This window comes from Lipophrys pholis (assembly GCF_963383615.2).
Source record: "Lipophrys pholis genome assembly, chromosome: 6".
Taxonomy (NCBI): Eukaryota; Metazoa; Chordata; class Actinopteri; order Blenniiformes; family Blenniidae; genus Lipophrys; species Lipophrys pholis.
The window spans coordinates 27,959,512-27,978,175 of NC_137629.1; the positions used below are offsets into that span (position 1 = coordinate 27,959,512).

The following is an 18,664-nucleotide window of genomic DNA, read 5'->3' on the forward strand; positions in this document are numbered from 1 at the left end:
TGAGTGAAAATCAAATCTTTTCTAGTTTAATGTGGGTTAGGACCTCCTTTAGCCAGTTGTGAGTAGGAGGGAGAGCATGTTTCCCTTTGAGCAAGATAAGGCGTCGGGCCAGAGGCGTTGAGAAGGAATAGGTAGATTAGCTGTTGTAATTGGAGGGGACTCGAACAGTGCAGTGCAGGGTTCAGGGAAAAGTCCCATCTCAAATACCTGTAGCAAGGGTATCAAGGGTATCAAAAAGGTTTTTAAGAAAAAATTATCGTACGCATATATTCCTATTACACAACTGTAGTGATGTGCAGTAATATAGAACATTAAAATTCATATTTTATCCTAAACATTGCAATGTCCAGTCTCCCTTTAAAGCATGTACCCAAATACAAAATCGTTGCTTTTAATGGGTGTTTGCAGTAATTTACACATTGTACAAGTTAAAGGAATAAAAGTAAGATAAATGTTCAAAATGAAGATTGTTAAAAATGCTAAGTCATGCTAAAGTAATGCTAAGTGTCAAATCAGTGAGAGACTATTTCCACTGACAGTTGACAGAGCAGACGACGACAACAACACCCTCCCCAGTCAGTCAGTCAGTCCCATGGCAGCACACACTGTCCATTCATATGTGACATATTATTGAAATGGACTTATATTAACCCCAAAGCTGAGAACAGCTCTGGCCCCAGAGTATAGAAGTTGATCTCCCGCGTCTCCCAACCACGGTCTGGAGACTGACGCAGGAAGTATTAACACATATTTATGACAGGGTTTTTTTTAATCATTCATTTTTCCACTAGCATGTACAACAAGTGGCAACAGCATAATGTGAAATTTTACATAGTAATCTAAATAATTTGCTGCACCAATTTAATAAATGTGAGAGGTTTGTCAGATTTTATACTTGGTATTTAAATGCAGGGATTATATAGGGTTAATAGACATAAATAGAAATTTTTTGTGTTGATGTTGTGATGCATTAATATGACTAAACGTGCAGATCTCTGTGTATTTATGTGCATTTAAGTAGTTGTAATTCGTGGAGCAGCCTTGAGGGGGCAGTACCATTTGAAGCCGTTGAAGTGTTTACCTCCTGATGAGGGAACAAGGAAGCTGCTCCAGCATGATTACCAACAAGAAGTAGCTTACCTGCTGGATAACTGTTCTCCGGGGCCAGGTGAGTTGATGCTGTGGCGAGCTGAGAGTCACATTACAACACACTGTCCCGTAAAAGGAACGTGCAGGCGGACTGGAGTGAGGATTGCAGCAGTAGTTTATCCGGTTTGTGGGGGAGGCGAGGTTAGCCGCTGCTAGCAGGTTAGCTGCTGGGAAATGTGCTACAGAGTGGCGTCGGTTTGAGGTAAACGCACGGCTTTATTTCGGGGTCGTTAAAAGAGTGAAGTACAAACAATTTTTTATTGTTTTTAAGTTAGTTGGTGGGGGATTGGTTAAAGAAAAAAATATTCAAATATTGCTTTAAACAGGTTTCTGTGTCATGTTGGTGGACAGTCGTTACCTAGCAACAAGGAAATAGTTCACGTCTCTGCTTCCTCCTCACTCTTTAAACTGCTGTTTAATTTACTTTGTAAGTAGTATGTTAGTATGACCACGATTTATATTAATACTACCGATCTTACCTGCTTCTCTTCCTCTACTACAACCTCAACCCCCAAGAGTTTGGGTGCTTTGTTAAACTCAATGGAAACAGAATGCAGGAAACCACAGACATGATCACTAATTGATCGTCAAAGAACAGGGGGTGACTATGTATGAAAGGAGCTTTGCAGACAATTCAAAAAACTGAATCTCTATTGGTATGGAGTCGCATTACAGCCAAAGGCCTGGTACACCGTACACATTTTAAAAAAGAACCATCAATGCTAAAAAAAAGTACATTGTGGTTTTAGAACAACATCCTGGGTATTGGCTGAACGTCAGTCTGACCTCCGTATTAATACACACAGAAGTGTTTGAACAGAACAAAATAATCAAAAGCAGCCAGTCTTCTGCTGCTAATGGTTTGTTGAGCTGTTCAGACATTCGTGAAGAATATCATAAGAATTTTAATTATTCACTTGATTGTTTGTCACTTTAATTTGACTGATTAAAAAGTTGTGCATAATATGAGAAGGTGTCATCTTCTCAGGTGCTTCATTAATAAAAACATCAAAAGAAATCAGTTTTTAAATGACCCGTTAAATTGTTTGCACTAGTAAATCTTTAAATTAGTTACTCTGCACCTTATACTACATTAAAATGTTCCTCATTGTTGCTAAGTGGAGTTTTCAAGCACAGTTTTACTGTCAAACAAATTCTGATATATTCATTTAGACTACTCAAAGTTCCACTGGTTAATAAGATTCCCCTCTTTTTTTCTTCTTTTTTTTGAGGTGACGGCAGGATGCATATGTACTTCATCTTGGTACAAAAATGAATGTAAAAGCTTGGAAGAGCTGACGTATGGCTCTTACCTGAACAGACTGGTAAATGTATTTAAATGATGAAGGAACAAGATGTTGTTCATCACAACTTGTGATTCTGTTTTCATTTGTGTCATTATTTTCTCTCAATTAAAGCCAACACTGCTTTGAATCTGTAGACTTATTGTCATTTGGTCACTTTTGGATTTCAGCTTGTTCATTTTCGGAGCCTTTTGTATGCGCTCAAGTTTTCTTTTCTGCAGTCATTATTTTTTTGGAAGCCATTAAATGTACTAATAGATGCACAAAGGGATCGTCTTTTAACACCCACTTGATTGGAAAACAGTGTACAAGGTTATGCAAAAGCCTTTTAATTCTTATCTAATGTAAAACTAATTTAAACTGAAAGGAGAGGTCTTTAGAGTTAAGATGTAAGAAGCCGAGAGAAAACTGCGTCTTCGGGTACAGGTCTGCTAAAACTGAACGTCAGAACAGCAGCAAGTGATGATTTGTACTTGGACCATTCTTTCATGTTTTTCAGGTTCTGTAAGATAACGGTACAATACACAAGTTTAGTGGCATATTATATGACTAGTTCTTTTTTTTTGTTTTACTAGACAACTAGCACCACTGGTGAAATGGAGCATGCAGGAGCAGAGGGTGGTCCGTCTGAGCCTGGACCGAGGCCTCCTGAACACGAGCCGGTTTGGGCTTTACTGGAGGAAGCGTCCCAGATGAAGAGTGAAGGCAACGCTTTCTTCAGGGAGAAGAACATTCGCTCAGCCATTGGCCGTTATCACCGCGCTTTGCTCATCCTGCGAGGCCTCGACTCCGATGTGATGAAGTCGGTGAAGAGATTTGGACCCGAGACTCCGGCGCTCACGCCAGAGCAGGAGGATTTACTGAGAAACACACAAGTGGACTGCTACAACAACTTAGCTGGTAAATAATAATTACAACCACAAAAGGTCCAGGTGTAGAAATGCAAAAGCAAGTTCTGTACTCTTAAGTGCATTTAATATACTGTTTTCAAGTAGCAACAGCCACTCCATACTTTTTTTTTTTAATGGATATTTTTGGGTGTTGTCACCAGCAGATTCTGTAATTCACTGATGCGCCAACTTGTTTTTCTCTTTTAGCGTGTTTGCTGCAGAAACAGGGTGTTGATTACACTCGCGTGTTAGAGTACAGTCTGCGCGTCCTGCAGTGGCGACCCGGCAACGTTAAAGCACTGTACAGAGCCGGAGTAGCGACTTTGGAGTTGGGAGATGCACAGACAGCCAAACAGTACCTCACTCAGGCCTGCAAAGGCCAGCCCAATGGTAAGAGCAGAGCCTGCACATCATCCATTGATTTAGGACATGGCCTATTAGAATGATAATTTATTCATTGATAGACCTAAATTTGTAAATGGTGTCTCGCACTTGGTAGAGAGTGAAAGCAGCTCTCCGGGAGCTTTCTCTCTGTCAGTGTTAATGCAGGACACATTCAGCTGCACCAGCGTCTCGTACAAGAAACACTTTGGCAGCATTCAAAGCCAAAATACCTGTTAACTGTAATTGCTCTTGTCGCTGCAAGCAAAACGGGTGACCAGAGGTGTGAAAATACACTTTGAGCCCAAAACATGTTGGGTCGGAAAAATATTTTCTAATTTTAAATCCGAGGGGGGGGGGAATATTCCCCTGTTCCTTTTGAAATGACTCAACCGCATCTTGCAGGGACAACAAAACACACATTTTGACCCTTGTTCCTGTTTGATGCTGTAATTCATTAGTTAATCTGGTAACGTTCAGTTAATTTTTTGCAACACCGAGTGTGTGACTTGTTACTTTGTCACCTGGCCGACTTTCAGCGAGGAACGTTTGGTTTTCACAGAACTTCATACAATATTTGTATATTAATTCATCAGCTGCTCTCCTCCAAGCCCCACCAAACATATTTGAACACCCGTGCAATATAGTATGACTTTCCGAAGCTAAATTTCAACTTCTCGCACAGATGCAAATGTGAAGAAACAGCTGCAGAGGGCTGAGGAAAAACTAAATCGGGAGCAACAGAAGGAGAAAGCCATGTACCGAGGCATGTTTTCCTCCAGCCTGAGGGACGGCTCCGAAGACGGGATTAACCAAACCAACAGAGCTGGTGAGGAAGCGTAGCCTGCCAGCTCCGCCGCCTGCCAGATGAAGCCTCAACCTCCCTTCACCACGAACTGAAGAACACTAAGTAGTGTCGATCACGTTGCTGCGTCTCCTGTTTTGTGTTTGAGGTGAAGACCGCAAGGATTGTATCGTACAACATACCCGGGTAGGGAAGTGGAGATGTTGCTGAAAATAAAGAGAGGAGGATGGAAAAGTTAGTTTCCTAGCAACCTGGAAAATAAGAGAAAGTCCTGTACAGCTAAAATAAATAAATAAATAAAGGCTCTGAAAGCTGAAGAGAGCAAATTTCGTCATTTCAGTTACATGATTTTGTTAAATATTTGTCACGCCGTCTTTCTTTTTTCTAATTGATTGAACAAAAACATTCAATTTAGGTATTAGAGGCACTGTACGAGTTTAGTTACTGCTTTATTTCATTTGTCAGAAGCCACGAGAAGCCACAAATGTAATTCAGATCACTCATCAATAACTTATTCATTCAATATTTATTTCAAAATCCTGAGCAAAATATCAAGTTAAAGAGTATTTGCTTGGGTTTGGTCATTGTCTGGCCAATGTGATTGTACTTCGGAGATGCTATTGCCCATAATCAAAAGGAATATCACATTCTCACAATAGCTATTATCACTGAACAAGTCACAGAGCAGCATGCAGAGATACACATTCATACACATCTTCACAGATTGTTGGACCGTTATGCAAGTGAGCTTCATATAGTTAGTAATAATGTTTTATAATCTGTATCTTCAATACTCTATTTTACAGCCACAGATGGATTTCTAAATAATCTTCCTTTTGCAAGAATCTTCAAAAATATGTAAAACAGTTAACTGTGGCTAAAAAAAAAAAAAAAGAATAATTCTGGTCTCCACCTGCAGGGTGCACTGTTGACTATATAGAAATGGCTGTGTTTCTTATTCTTCCAATTCAAACCACATTTTCTTGCAGTTTTGGACATCATTTAAAAAAAAATGTCCTCACGCGAATGGATGATGCAAATAAACAAATCAATAGCAGGTTTTACAGACTTTATGTGCCTGAGAGAAACTTCCATCACGGTGATGAATAATAAAATGGTCATGGTGTTACAGAACCAGTGCACATCTGTGATCAGTCTGTCACAACCAAAAAACAATGGCACTCTCAGTTACATCAAATATAATACTAGGAATCACTGGTTGTTTTTAGTCTCACACGTGGAAGATGCGTCTACTGCGATGTTCATTTATTTGTACAAGTGTCACTTCTTGGATGGCTTCCGCCTGAGACTCAGCGACCTCATGGAGCCAAACACTCTCCTCCCTAAATCCCTCAGTGATTTGGAGCGCTGGAGAGGCATCCGCGGAGGAGGGGAGGGTGAGAACGACGGGGAGGAGAGCGGGGAGAGGGAATGGCAGCTCCCTTCCAGGCTCTGAGAACGAGAGAGGTTAAAGAGGCTGGCGGTAGAGGACAGACGTTTGTCTTCCTCTCTTGCTCTGAGCCGTCTGACCCCTTCGTTTTTGCCGGTCCCCATTCCGCTGTGACCGACATCCAAGGAGGAGACCCAGTGAGCCCGCCTGGAGGGCTCCTCGTTGTAGTGGTGAGGCACCAGCAGGCCCTGGGACTCGCTCCTGAACAGAGCCCTCCTGGAAAGCCTGAGGCTGGAGCTGCGTCGCTCTCCGTCTTCCTTCCCCTTCTTCTTGGAGAAGATCGGGGAGCTGTCTACTTTGAGCTTCTTGTCACTGCCGCCGGATGACATCTTCATCTTCCTTTGCTCCCTCCTCCAGCTTCCAATACTGTTCCTCCTCCAGCCGTAGCCGTACTCGGCTCTGTCCATCTCCTCCTTGTTGTTTTCGCACTCTTTGCCCCAGAGGCGTCCCTCAAAGCCTCTCCAGCGTTTGTTGGAAGATTTCCTGGGTGTCTGGGATGATTTTAGCGACTTCTCTTCGTCACCCCAAACTGAGCTGTAGTCGTCTGCCCTGGCGTAGCTGCTAACTGTCGCCGCTCTGACCAACTTATGGGAGGCGTGCTTCCCTCTGTACAGTCCCTCTCCTTCCGCCCCCTTCCACTTGCTGCCTCCACCTCCACCACCGCCTCCGCCACCCTGTCGCAGTGATCCTCCTCTGTTTTGGAAGCCGCCATGCTCCACAGGAGAGGTCCTGGTCACGGTACGGGGAAGGGAACACTGGAAGGGCGCATCCCTTCGGAAAACCGAGAGAGGGGTGGCACCCAGGGGGGAAGGCTGGAGAGGCCGTGGGGGAGAGCGACCCCGCGGGGTCGGGCGGGAGGCAGGAGAGGATGCTGTGGAGGAGGGGAGGTCAGATGAGTAGGGAATTTGCTGGTAGTGACAGTGTGAGGAGTAGTGAGGGGAGGGGATATGGATGGACTGGTAAGGGTGTATAGGACTGCTGGCATGTGAGACAGGAGGGGTGAGGCTGGACTGAGACTGTGGGGAGTGGGTGACGCTGAGAGAGAGCTGTATCGGTCTCTGGGGGGTTAGTTCTGTTATTCCACTGTACTCATGGTCCGTCTGGGGTATTAGGTGAGTTTTACTGTGGCCCCTAACCTCACTGGCAGGATCTGTTTGGAAGCAGTCTATATCTAACTCCACACCTTGCTCCATGAGTCCAACTACAACAGCCCGAGACAAGCCAGAGAGGCGGGAGATCTCTCCCACCATGGGGGAGTCCTCACTGAGCTTGGGACTGGAGCTGGGATCTTGTATCAAGCTGCTGCGCTGAGAGCCGGGAGCGGACCCGGCATTCGTACCAAACACCGAAAGTCCAGTCTCAGGCGGTGCAACAGTGCCCCAGTCTAGGGAGCGGCAGAAGGCTGATGAGGCGAACGCTGCACTGGCTCCAGACCCTGAAGGCACCTCCAGGGAGCTGCGGTGGTTCAGGCTGCTTGGACAAGTTGAAATGCGAGGTCGTGATCGCAGTGCTGGAGTGGGCGTTGCTGAAGTGAGGGATGAGGCAGAAGCTCCACAGCCTCCATTTTTTGGATTGTCCACCAGCCCGCAGGTGGAGTTTAAACCAGGAGTCAGGTTGAGGTTGAGGTTGAGATGCAGATTTATGTTCAAGTCTTCTCCGGTGGCTGATGGAAGGTTACCCAGGTTGATTGAGTTCCTGGTGGCTTTTTTCCCTGTGGCGCTAAGGCTGACCCTGGCTGAGTTTCCCAGCAGTGACTTACAGGGTGTGATGCTGCCCCCTGGAAGGGTGGAGGGTGTACTGCGGCTCTCAAAGGCCGAAAGGGACTGGGTGGAACCGTGACTTTTCCCTGGAGTACAAAAACCTCTGTGTGTCACCGGGCCAGAGGTGGCAGCTGAAGGTATGTCACAGTTGGAGGAGGTCACCCGACCGTGGTACTGGCGGGCAAGCCGAAAAATGTACTGCTCCAACTTGCTGAAGGAGGGCGGAGAGGGACGCTGCTGAGGTGGGACAAGAAGAGTCGGGTCCACGTTTGACTCGTCCTCATCTTGATGCAGTCCCTCAGGACTTGCAGAGGCAGATTGTTCCTGACTTTGGGAGGTGAAGAGCGGGCTCTGGAGGGCGACAGCGTGCAGTGGGCTGGGGTAGGAGTACACTTCTTTGGTCCGGCGGGACACCAGGTCTGTGCAGTAGCGAGGGTCTAGCTGAGGTTTTGAATGCAAAGAGGAGGAAGGAGACGCAGGATTGAGAAGGGGCACCAGGGAAGAAATCAGAGAGTCGCCAAGTCCCGAGCAAAGGTCGGACAGAAAGCTCAGACCAGTTGCTTCAAGGTCACTTTGGACTGCAAAAGACAAGAAAAGAACAAGCTTAGACAAAACATGTTATCGGAGACTATCATTCACTGAATATTAACATTTAGATTCAAGACCTTGACTCGGGTTCGCAGTCCAAACAATGATTTGAATGTTGTTTTCTTTCCTGATACTGACGTTCTTTGCACGAGTCTGTAGTCTGGTGCGACTCACCTGAAACGGGGGTCTTTTCGGTTGCTTCAGAGTCGTCCTGGCTGCTTTGAGGCGCAGGCTGCGGTAACGGCGCGACGCCTTCTGACCACAAGATGTCAGTGGGCAGTGGAGCCTGCTCCCACAGCTTCAGCGGTCTGGCCGGTGGCATCGGCCCTCCGTGCGCAGCTTCGCTCGACACCGAGTAGCACGAGTCGGACAGCGAGCTTCCACTCACCGAATAGAAACCTTGACAAAAGCAGAGGAAACAGTCTGCACGTGAAAAACAAGTATCCAGCAAATTGTCTAGAATCCAAGACCTCACAGCCTTCTTGTGATTTTACAATCCCCAAATTCTCAAAAAGTCATATCATTTATTTTATTTTTATGTGACTTGTTTTTCAAAAAACACAACAATTGTGATATCTTATAAACTACGTCTCTCCAAATGTAGTCATGTGATCATTTGTTACAATGGAAGCACATTAGAAAAACACTAGGAAGTGTTTCAGTATCTTCTTAAATATAATTATACAACTGTTTAAATGCAATATATCAGTCTTTTACTTGTTCAATGTAACTATGCTTGTCAAATCAACACGAAACTGATCAATTTCAATAAATCAGTTTGAAAACAAGGACTTCAATAATCAATCAATAATTACTGCATCGTCTATAAACATACCAATATAGCTTCAATTACACTTGTTCTGTCACTTTTACAGCCGGGCAGTGATTTCACTACGTCGTTGCTGAACAATGAGGAGACATCGCCTACAGAAACTCAAACTTCATTAAAATTCCTGAAGAAGGGCGTCACGGAGCAGGTTCCACTGTTTAAGTGCAGCGGTCAGCACTTTGCTGCTACAGCATCTCCAACCTCAAGAATTTAAATGGAAAAACTAATGTTATCAGAATAACTTTGAATTTATTTTGCGATAGCAATGCCTTTGGGGTTATCAGGCTTCTGCTTAATGATTTACATGCCAAAGAAAGTGAAGAGCTGTTCTTTGGGGGGGGGAGTATGTAGGAGGTTTGATAGCAAAGAGAGAAGAATGTTCTGGGAGTCGCAGGGAGTACATTTTTCAGAGTAATTTTTGAAAGTTTGAAATGAAAGACCAAAAAAAGTGACGACCAGAAAGAAACCGAGCGAGGGCCTGCATGCAAACAAAAGGAGCGCGGTTAATGTTTGATGGGAATTCTCTCAAGGTGAGCTGCGGTTGAGAATGAAGTTGACAAACGGTTGGTGATTGCACAGGCCAGCGTCGTTATCACGCAAGCATTTTACCTGAACTGGGCCTGGAGTCGCTGTCGAGGTGGACTAAACCACTGGGGTCGGGGGTCGGGGGAGAGAGCAGCTCCGATGGAGCGTCCCAGGATAAAGTGGACCAGCGCGAGTTGCTCCCCCTGCCAGAGGAGAAGTGAGCCGTCCCGTCACCTGAGTTACCGCCACAGTCCTCCGGGCTGCTCTGACAGGCCAATACTGTTGTATCTGAGGGAGAGGGAGCCTGAAAAGAAAATATGTGATCTTTAAAAATTGTGAACAAGTCATGCTCACAATGCGAAGTAACACATAAAACTAATGAGAATAAAACGGACTGAAATACAACAGCTCTGTGGTTGTTTTCATGTCACATGACCGGAGCATTTGATTGCCCTTCTTAAAATTGCTGAAAAGAAATACAATAATAATAATAACAAGGATTGATTTGGAACTTTGGACATTTGTTGGACCTGAAGCTAATTAATGATTTACTGGGTCAGAAGTCACTAATAAAAGCTTCTGGGACAAGTGATGCAACCGTTTCGTTGCCTCAGTTCAACTATGCACAAATACTCCACTGTCAATAAAAATACGTCTGGCAACGATCCTAATCCAGGCTAATAATGCAGCACACATGTCTTTGGACTGTGGGAGGAAACTTGGGAAAAAGCTGGCAATGCACAGGGAGAACATGCAAATGCCACACAGGGAATTTCTGATGAGCAAAGCTATAATGTTTAAGTGTAATCTCATAAAGTATAAAAGAGAGTCACGAATAGAGATAAGTTGCCTGGAAGCATTGCACTTGATTAAATGTCCTCGGTTGCTTGACAATACAGACCCTGTTTGACAAACGTGACTCCTGACCCCCCCCCCCCCCCCCCCCCCCCCCCCCCCCCCCCACACACCCCCACCCACCTGTACTGGCCGTGATATCATTTACCAGGCACATGCTTGGACCACATCACGTCACACTTACTGGAACAGTCAGACATGAGGACCCCCACCCCACACACACACACACACACACACACACACACACACACACACACACACACACACACACACACAAGAATAACAATCACTCCATCAAGTTAGCAGAGTGCCTCCATTTCCCAGATTAGTAAAGGCTCAAAAGAGAAACCCCCCTCCTCCAATTATCCTCCAAATCTCCCCCACCCGCCGCCTCCAACCCGTCTCTCCAGGAGAGCAGCCAAGACCCTCTGCATTAGTGGGATCGAGCCCGAGCAACAGGAACACTGAGCGCGGCTGATCAATCCTCTTGTTTCTGAGGAGACAATACAGGTAGTGACTCACTGCTGGGTGACAGCAGCAGAGGAGGGGGATTGAGAGGATAATGGGAGACGACAGATGACGTAACAAAAGAGAAGCCAGAGCAGCAGAAAGGAAAGAAGCGGGGGTGGAGGGCGGGGGGGGGGTTTCAGTACGATGGCGTAACTTGGTTTTAGACACTGCATCTTCCTGGAGAAAAGTGTAAACTCCTAAAACTCCAGAAGTCTGAAAAGAACTTCCAGAACTGGACCTGGTAATTGTGTTCAGACAAATGTGCGAAGTTTGCAGTGGGTAAACAGTTTCAGACTTTGACCAATCTCTTTTTTAGGTTACTCCCCCCCCCCCCCGGGTTCCTACCCCCTGCGTTTCATCCTTATGAGTCTTTAGTGAGTCGTGGCTGAGTGGGTGACCGGAATCAAGCAAGAGGGACAAAAAAAAGACCAAAATAAAAGAGTGAGTCACATAGCGGGTGAGGGCGAGGTAAGCTGAGGGGGATGGGGGGGCAGCAGTGGTTGCCGGGTGCGAGAGAAGGGCATCTTGACGGACCCCCACCTCCCCCACACTCCCCTCAACAAATAATCCCACCCTGACCGCTTCCATAATATCCTGCGAGCCAGCCTCCCCCTACTCACCATAGCTACAGCTGCTCGCTCTCTCGCTCTCGCTCGCTCGCTTCTCCTCCCACACAGACCCACAACAGGCTCGGCGAAATGTTTTAACTCATCTCACAGCCTCAACACACGCGCGGCGTGACTTCCACTCATGTTTGAGTCGCTGCAGATTCCTACTTTTGCCACACAACAAAAAAAAAAAAGGCACAAACTTGTGCATCTTTTCAAAGGCCTCAATGTAAGTCCTCTTATTCTGTCAAGTTAAGGACATGAAACACTCTTTAAAAAGTCTCTTAAAATGTGCAAATGTCGGCTTAAACTCTCCCCCCAAAGAGGAAGATGCATTGCACATTGCAGGGTATTATGTTACGCAGTGACCAGGGGCATGATCAAATCATAGGAGGCTAAACAGACATGAGGGTGGAAGTCTGCTCGGAGCTCTGTAACCTGATATCCCCTCCCATTAAGGGAGGAGTGGAGCCCCCCTGGAGCAACGTGTAGAAAATGCACAGGTCGATCGGATAATAATACTACAGTGATCACAGCTGCACAAGCAACACACACCCCCCCCCCACCCCACCCCTCGTAATAGGTGCATTATGTCATCTGCAGTCGCCATGTTGGGGGAGAAGAAGAACCTTTTTTCACTCCTGAAGCAGGACAGTGTTTATTGTGCCATGCATTATTAATGTGGTGTGGAAATTTTAAAAGACGGCCCACGCTGTCTTGCATCTCCGCCACTGAGAGAAAGACTGATGTGCTTTCCTGCAACATTTCAGGTGGATCTCACTCACAATGAAAGTATCAACGTTACAAGAGGTTTCTTGTTTTTTCTTTCTCTGTGAGCTCAGAAACATCCCCAGGCAAAAAAAAAAAAAAAAAAAATCAGACAAAAGCTGTTTCACTCTACAAGTCGTGGTAATAGCGCTCCATGTAAGACGATGCTCTCCAATAGGAAACCTATTTTGAAGATGGGCTGACCTCAAAAGGAGCACACACACACAGGGCCGTTGACGCTGCTTATTGACGCTGAACCTCGCAATTAACTTTATTACGGATTCGGGTTCTTGGTGACTGAAGAGTCGTTTGAAGTCCGAATCAGTTCCTGTTTTTGATCAGAGATATTGATTTTAGCGTTAATGGTGTAAATGACAACCGTGTTTCCTCCGATGCTGCCGCTTGCGATCATCGAAAAAGCCACTGTCTGTTCGTGAAACAACAAACTGACTGCATATGTGAATCAAGGGAAGCTTTCCAACACTCTCGCTGCTTCTCCCACTCTTGTTTTCCGTCTTCTTCAGAGAGGATATTTATTTTTGAACACCGACTGGAAACACGAGCGAGGGACGACACAGACGAACGAGACATTTTCCCAGTTTCACAAACTGGGAAATGATTCAAATAATCAAAACTTCCGTTTAGAAAGGCGGATCCCACGGAGCTGAGGTGATTCTAATAGCCACGAAAAAAACTCAAGCTTCTTTTTTCTTGTTAATATTTTGAGAGAAATCCTTTGTGCTTCACAAATTCAGGGGTTCATCACATGACTGCAGATATTTCAAACAGCACAGATGACAGAGCGTGGCTGTAATCCCAATCTGACCGACTGGATTTACCCTGAGATAACTCTCTGTTATTAGACCGAAAAAAAAAAAAAAAAAAGGGTGAATCACATTTCATGAGTTTAATCCCAAAACGGAAAAAAAAAAAAAAAGATCCTGCAGAACAACTACCAAATCCTCTGGTTAGAGACTTGTTTGATTTTTAAAACACAGAACAACCTGTGTCTGTTTTTTTTGTTTCTAACTGGGATGGCAGGTGGACTATCAATCCTGAGAGCGGTGTTTCAGTCCCCCGTTCCACCTCCATCCATGCACCTACAGTGTTGAGCATCTTGCTGGGCAGCTGTCAGGTGTGCATGAATGTGACTAACACATGTGAAGCATCTTGCGTGCTGAAAATTTACTATATAAGTAAATAGATTTACAGGTAAGACCTCCAGATTATTGGTTCGCCGGCTGCAAACAATTAGTTTCCATTCCTGTTAACGTGTTTTTAGTGTGGGTTAGTGTGGCCTGGCAGGGGCAGAGGGCCGAGCGCCAGCCTGCACGGCTCCACCGGCAGCTCCCTTCAGAGGTGAGAATGAGCAATGCTCTCCACGGGGGGGGGGGGGGGGGGGACGACAGTGGTGATGCTGGCGGGTGGGCGGTGAGGAAGGCAGCACATTATGAGACACACTTCCATGCAGATGGATGCCCTCTCTCCAACGGGAGCGTAACTTTCTGTCCATGCGCTTGCTGAAGCAGTCTCATTATTATTTCAAGTGTTATTTTGGGGGGGGGGGGGGGTCTGCTCTCGGCTGCAACATGTTCCGATTTTGATATGATTTTGTCAAGAGGAATACGAAGGTGACCTCGGCTGGAGCCTGTTTCAGACACAAGCTGTATTAATGTGCCGCAGGCTCGGTGACTAATACCACTCACTGGCATCAGAAACACATTCGCAGGATAAACGTGTGAGCGCAGGGAAGTTTTTCAGAATAACGGTGAACCGTTGCATGTTTTGTATGGGGAAACCCTAAAACAGCTGCAGGCCCTCGAACGTAACATGAATTTTGTAAAATATTACAATCTGGATGTGAGCCAGAGCTAATCTGCACCCGTGCAAAATAACAGTGCAGTTCCTTAAAAAAAAGGTGTTCTTACTGTACGGGCTTTTTAAGTTGGTGCAGTTTTCTGCAACAAAGACCCTTTTGAAAAGTTATTATTAGTTAAAATGAGAAGTGTGACAACAGATTAACTGCACTGGTACTAAGCTTTAACTACCACTACTCATTTATTAAGCAATTATAATGTACATACTAAATGTGTCATTTTTGTTTATTATGGTAATTTGTAATTCTATAGATTAGAGAAGCAAGTTCATAACCAGAAGTTTGTTTATTTAAATGTCACTTTCAACGGAAGGACATCCGTCTTTAAACCAGTGATAGATTTGTGCTTGTGATTCGTTGCGGCGATCCTGGTGGGAGCAGCCAAAGCCATAGGGCTGCACATTTTTTAAGTAATCACACAAAAATGTGATATATAAAGAGAAATATATGGATTTCATGTGTTTGGGCTTTGGAATTTGTACTTCCAAATGACTGCTCCTCCTCTTGAAACCAGTTTTAACCGGGAGCAACGGCCCCTTTAGGAATGTCTATTTATATGGTTGTGAACTTTGTTGGCTTTAGTCATTTTCTCTTGATTTTTTTTTTTTTTATTTATTATTTTTTTTTTTGTGCTTCTAACTTCTGACGTCTTGCCGCCAGGGACGATTTCCTGTAGAGAGAATGAAGTGAAATACGATCCATTGTCAACACAAACTGGTGGAATAGAGCTTCATGTGTTTGGTGAAGTATGTCGACATGCAGGATAAACATTTTTGAAATGTGCATATCGTGAAAATTTGATGATAAATGTGATATATCTATAGTGCGGCAACTAGGATTTTCTATTCATCAGAAGTTGATCAGAAGACATTTGACTTCCCTGCTCCAAAAAAAAACCCACGACAGAACTGAGAGACTTGTGAAATAAAATCCAGCCTAAAGTGAAGCTGTGAGCCGGTTTTGCTGAGCAGGAGGACAAAGCGGCGGCTCCTGAGCCTCGCCGGGCAGTTTAAAGACGGTCGGATTCCCTGAAGTTTCCTTAATTTGAAATGATGAGAAGATAAAGCCAACTTACTGGGAGGGCGGAGGACGAGCCGGTACGGCGGTCACTGCAGTAATCACTTCACACCGGGAAGCTTTAGCAACTTTGATCAGAGATTCTGTTGCTTTAGTCTGACTACAGGCGTGACAAACCTGTGGCACAGCAACAACTGGGAGTTATCTTTTGAAATAAGAGTTTTATTTTATAACTCATTCAAATTTGGCAATTTTCGGTCATGTGACCAAATCGGTGCATTTACTACGACTTCACACAGACTTTCCTGCTGAATAATGCAAAACGCACTATATAATTCTGTGCGATGCCGTTAAAACACAGAACAAGTCCCCTTCTGATTATTTTTTCATGATGTTTTGGCCTAAAAGGTGCAATTCAACTGCAGTAAAGAGGGACGCTCCATAAAAAAGGAAGCAGTTAGTTCTGCTTAAGAAGGCTGGGATGTTTCTGTAAACTGAAGCTAATTGTTTTTCATTATTTCACCCAACCAACGAAGTATTGTGTCCTCTTGCAATGGCTGAATTAAAATGTCTAAGATGGAAATCACATTTCTAATGACGTGACCTTTAGTCGTCTTTGTGCTCTCACTTCTAGCAGGTCTTGATTACGTTGTGGGTTCAAGTTGTCAACAAATGAGGGCCTGGATGAGCTTCAGACTCGGTGTCCAGGCTCCAGGATGTGACCTGTTCACACAATATCCCGGTGGATTACATGTCAGCCCACATTCCTCACATTCTCGGCACAAAAAGACCTGCAGTATCCATTTCAGGACAAGTTAGAGAAATGGGTTGCTCCCTATCCCAGGCTGGGTTTGAGGACAGACCCTGGGTTTCTTTAGGGGTATGGGTCACTCAGCACTGAAGAATTCAGAATACTGGCCATTGGCCTCAAAAAGGCAGCAGTGTGTATTATTACGACCTGCACCTGGTTGTATCCTGAGTAACCTTGAGGCAGGGCGCACTGCCAGACAGGAGCTGCTTCCCTGACCTCTGTGACATCTGCTCCATGTGGCGGTCACACATAATGCCCGGGCTGCATGCTCGGATGGTCCTTGGCACCATCTCAGTCACAATTGGGCATTCAGCTCTCGGCACAGCCGCGCGCCGCCAGGCAGCGATAAAATCTGTCAGCGCGCCGCAGAGGGACCAGGCTTGTTGGCGGATCACCATCAAACCCCGCATCCATATTTAATAACCTCGTCATGTCGAGATCCCGGGCGCACTGACTGACCTGTTGCCTGCGGGATGTCGCAGAGCCATGCTCCGGGTCCGAAGTGGCGCTTTCCGGGGTCCCGCTGCCTTCCTCTTCCTCCTCCTCCTCCTCCTCCTCTTCCTCCTCGGTGCTGTTGGCCGCGGGGTCTCGGTCCTCCAGAGCTCCGTCCACCATCTCCAGCTGTTTGCACCGGAGCACCTCCAGCTCCAGCACCCCGGCCAGCGTCGCCTTGAGGCGCTCCCCGATGCGGACGCGCTCGGTGCCCGACCAGAGCGAGTTCACGCAGCCGCGGCGGGCGGCCATCCTGGTCCCCGGTGCACCGGAACCGAGGCGCACCGCTGACCACCGCTCTTCTTTAGCGACGAGAAGACTGAACGGGCGTTACTGGGGAGCAGCGCGGGTCCGGGCGAGGGGAACTACCATTGCAGCACTTTGCGCGGAGGCAGCGTTTTAATCAGACCGTAATCCTGATGTCCATCTGTAACGTGCCATGCAGCCCCGCAGCTTCACGCAGCCCCGCCGCGCACTGGCACGAGACTAGAATTAATGAATCTACCAGAGGGAGCAACCGGCCGGCCACGTCTCCTATCAGCCCAGGAAACAATCCTCCGATGACATCCCTCCGATCTCTTCTCACTTGAAGCCGTGCGTCCGGCGGAGCGTCGGGACGCAGCGTCCCCGGCGAGACAATGAGACACAAGTGAGCGCAGGAGGCGGAGAGGAGGAGCGTCTGCGCCGCGAAGCTGCGCGCAGATTGGACGGACAAGTTTTTCAAAAGGACGCAGGGGAGAAAAAAAAGAGAAAAGAAATTCCCCGGACTGTCCAACTTCAGCAAGAGTACAAAACAAAACAAGAAGAAACAGCAGAGCGGAAACCAACATTTCTCACATGACCGAGAAACTCGTACAGAACCAGACTTGTAATATTATTATTATTGTTATTATTATTATTAGTTGTAGTAATAGTATTAGTATTGTAAAAAAGATAGAACCGCTAAACTGGATCAAATTTAACCAACAACAAAAAGGAAGTTGAAAAAGCTAAAATGGCAATACAAAAAAAAAGAGACTCAAATCAGTACAAAATTACGAAAAAAAACATAATTTTAAGTTATTAATGTCAGAGTCAAAATAGCTAAAACAACAGTAAAAAATGAGTAAAACAACTAAAAAGGTGAAAAATATCTCAACTCGATGAAAAAAACAAACGTAGCCTCAATTGAAAAAATAAACGATCAAAACAGCAAAAACAACTGTAACAGCTAACTAAATGAATGAATGAAAAAATAAAACTTCATTAAAATAACGGCAAAAATAATATGTCTGATGTTCTAGATTGTTCTCATGAAACATCAGTTATGTTGTTTTAAGTTAAAAATTGAGGCTGAAGAAAAAACTTAATTGAATTTTTAAAAAAAGGGAAACCCCACCTGTGTTTATATAGATGTCATGCATCCACTCATATTTACAGTTTATATTTAACTACCAGTGCACCAATGTTGACATTAATACCTATTTATATCAAAAGGATCAAACTGTGTATTAATACAGTAACTGTACTGTTTAATTTCAAGTTAATACCACATTTGAATATCACTTTATAAATGATTTACAAAATAATAATGAGATTAAAGCTGAGGTCAGATAAAACAGCATTATTAATGATGATGATGATGATCTTTATCATTGTCATTCATAGGTGCACATGAATGACATTTCTTTGCGAAAGGCTCACACTTAAGTGTCTAAATACAAAACAGTAAAAAATATAAAAACACAGTAAAGAGAATATAAAACACACATTAAACAGTAATGAAGTGCTGATTGTTGCACTGGATGTATTGCACTGAAAAGTATATTAACTGCGATTATCACATTCAGGTTAGATTAAAAGTAGATAATAAAAAAAACCACCTTAAAATCCACACTAACAAAATAAAACAAATAAGATAAATTCAGATGGTCTAATTGTGATTTTGGTAAATATTAATACTGTGAACTTCAAGAACGTTTAGCCAGTAATAGCTTACTTTAATTAAAGGTAGATTTTGTGTAGTGATAAAATTGCTGGATAACATTTCAAGATATGGATGTGCGT

The 18,664-nt window shown here is 44.9% G+C and overlaps 2 protein-coding genes across 2 annotated transcripts; one reads left to right on the forward strand and one right to left on the reverse strand.

The window, feature by feature from the left end:
* The first annotated feature begins 1,045 nt into the window (after nucleotides 1-1,045).
* ttc9c (tetratricopeptide repeat domain 9C) lies at nucleotides 1,046-5,097 on the forward strand. Its single transcript, XM_080464960.1, has 4 exons — nucleotides 1,046-1,168; nucleotides 3,029-3,353; nucleotides 3,551-3,733; nucleotides 4,410-5,097. Exons 2-4 carry the CDS (start codon nucleotides 3,050-3,052, stop codon nucleotides 4,565-4,567), a joined length of 645 nt encoding a protein of 214 aa, XP_080321086.1. The 5' UTR covers nucleotides 1,046-1,168; nucleotides 3,029-3,049; the 3' UTR covers nucleotides 4,568-5,097.
* Nucleotides 4,961-17,253, reverse strand: LOC308110576 (uncharacterized protein). Its single transcript, XM_080464959.1, has 4 exons — nucleotides 16,586-17,253; nucleotides 9,766-9,985; nucleotides 8,502-8,726; nucleotides 4,961-8,317 (listed from the first exon to the last, which is right to left on the reverse strand). The coding sequence occupies exons 1-4, from the start codon at nucleotides 16,868-16,870 to the stop codon at nucleotides 5,811-5,813; spliced, it is 3,237 nt and encodes a 1,078-aa protein (XP_080321085.1). The 5' UTR covers nucleotides 16,871-17,253; the 3' UTR covers nucleotides 4,961-5,810.
* Nucleotides 17,254-18,664: the final 1,411 nt, after the last annotated feature.

Excerpts from the sequence above, each read along its gene's own strand:
- ttc9c (XM_080464960.1), top strand. The coding sequence starts at position 3,050 with ATGGAGCATGCAGGAGCAGAGGGTGGTCCGTCTGAGCCTGGACCGAGG. Across the intron at positions 3,354-3,550 it reads CTGCTACAACAACTTAGCTG|CGTGTTTGCTGCAGAAACAG; the intron begins GTAAATAATAAT and ends TTTCTCTTTTAG. Across the intron at positions 3,734-4,409 it reads CTGCAAAGGCCAGCCCAATG|ATGCAAATGTGAAGAAACAG; the intron begins GTAAGAGCAGAG and ends CTTCTCGCACAG.
- LOC308110576 (XM_080464959.1), bottom strand. The coding sequence starts at position 16,870 with ATGGCCGCCCGCCGCGGCTGCGTGAACTCGCTCTGGTCGGGCACCGAG. Across the intron at positions 9,986-16,585 it reads CGACATCCCGCAGGCAACAG|GCTCCCTCTCCCTCAGATAC; the intron begins GTCAGTCAGTGC and ends TTTTCTTTTCAG. Across the intron at positions 8,318-8,501 it reads CGAAAAGACCCCCGTTTCAG|TCCAAAGTGACCTTGAAGCA; the intron begins GTGAGTCGCACC and ends TGTCTTTTGCAG.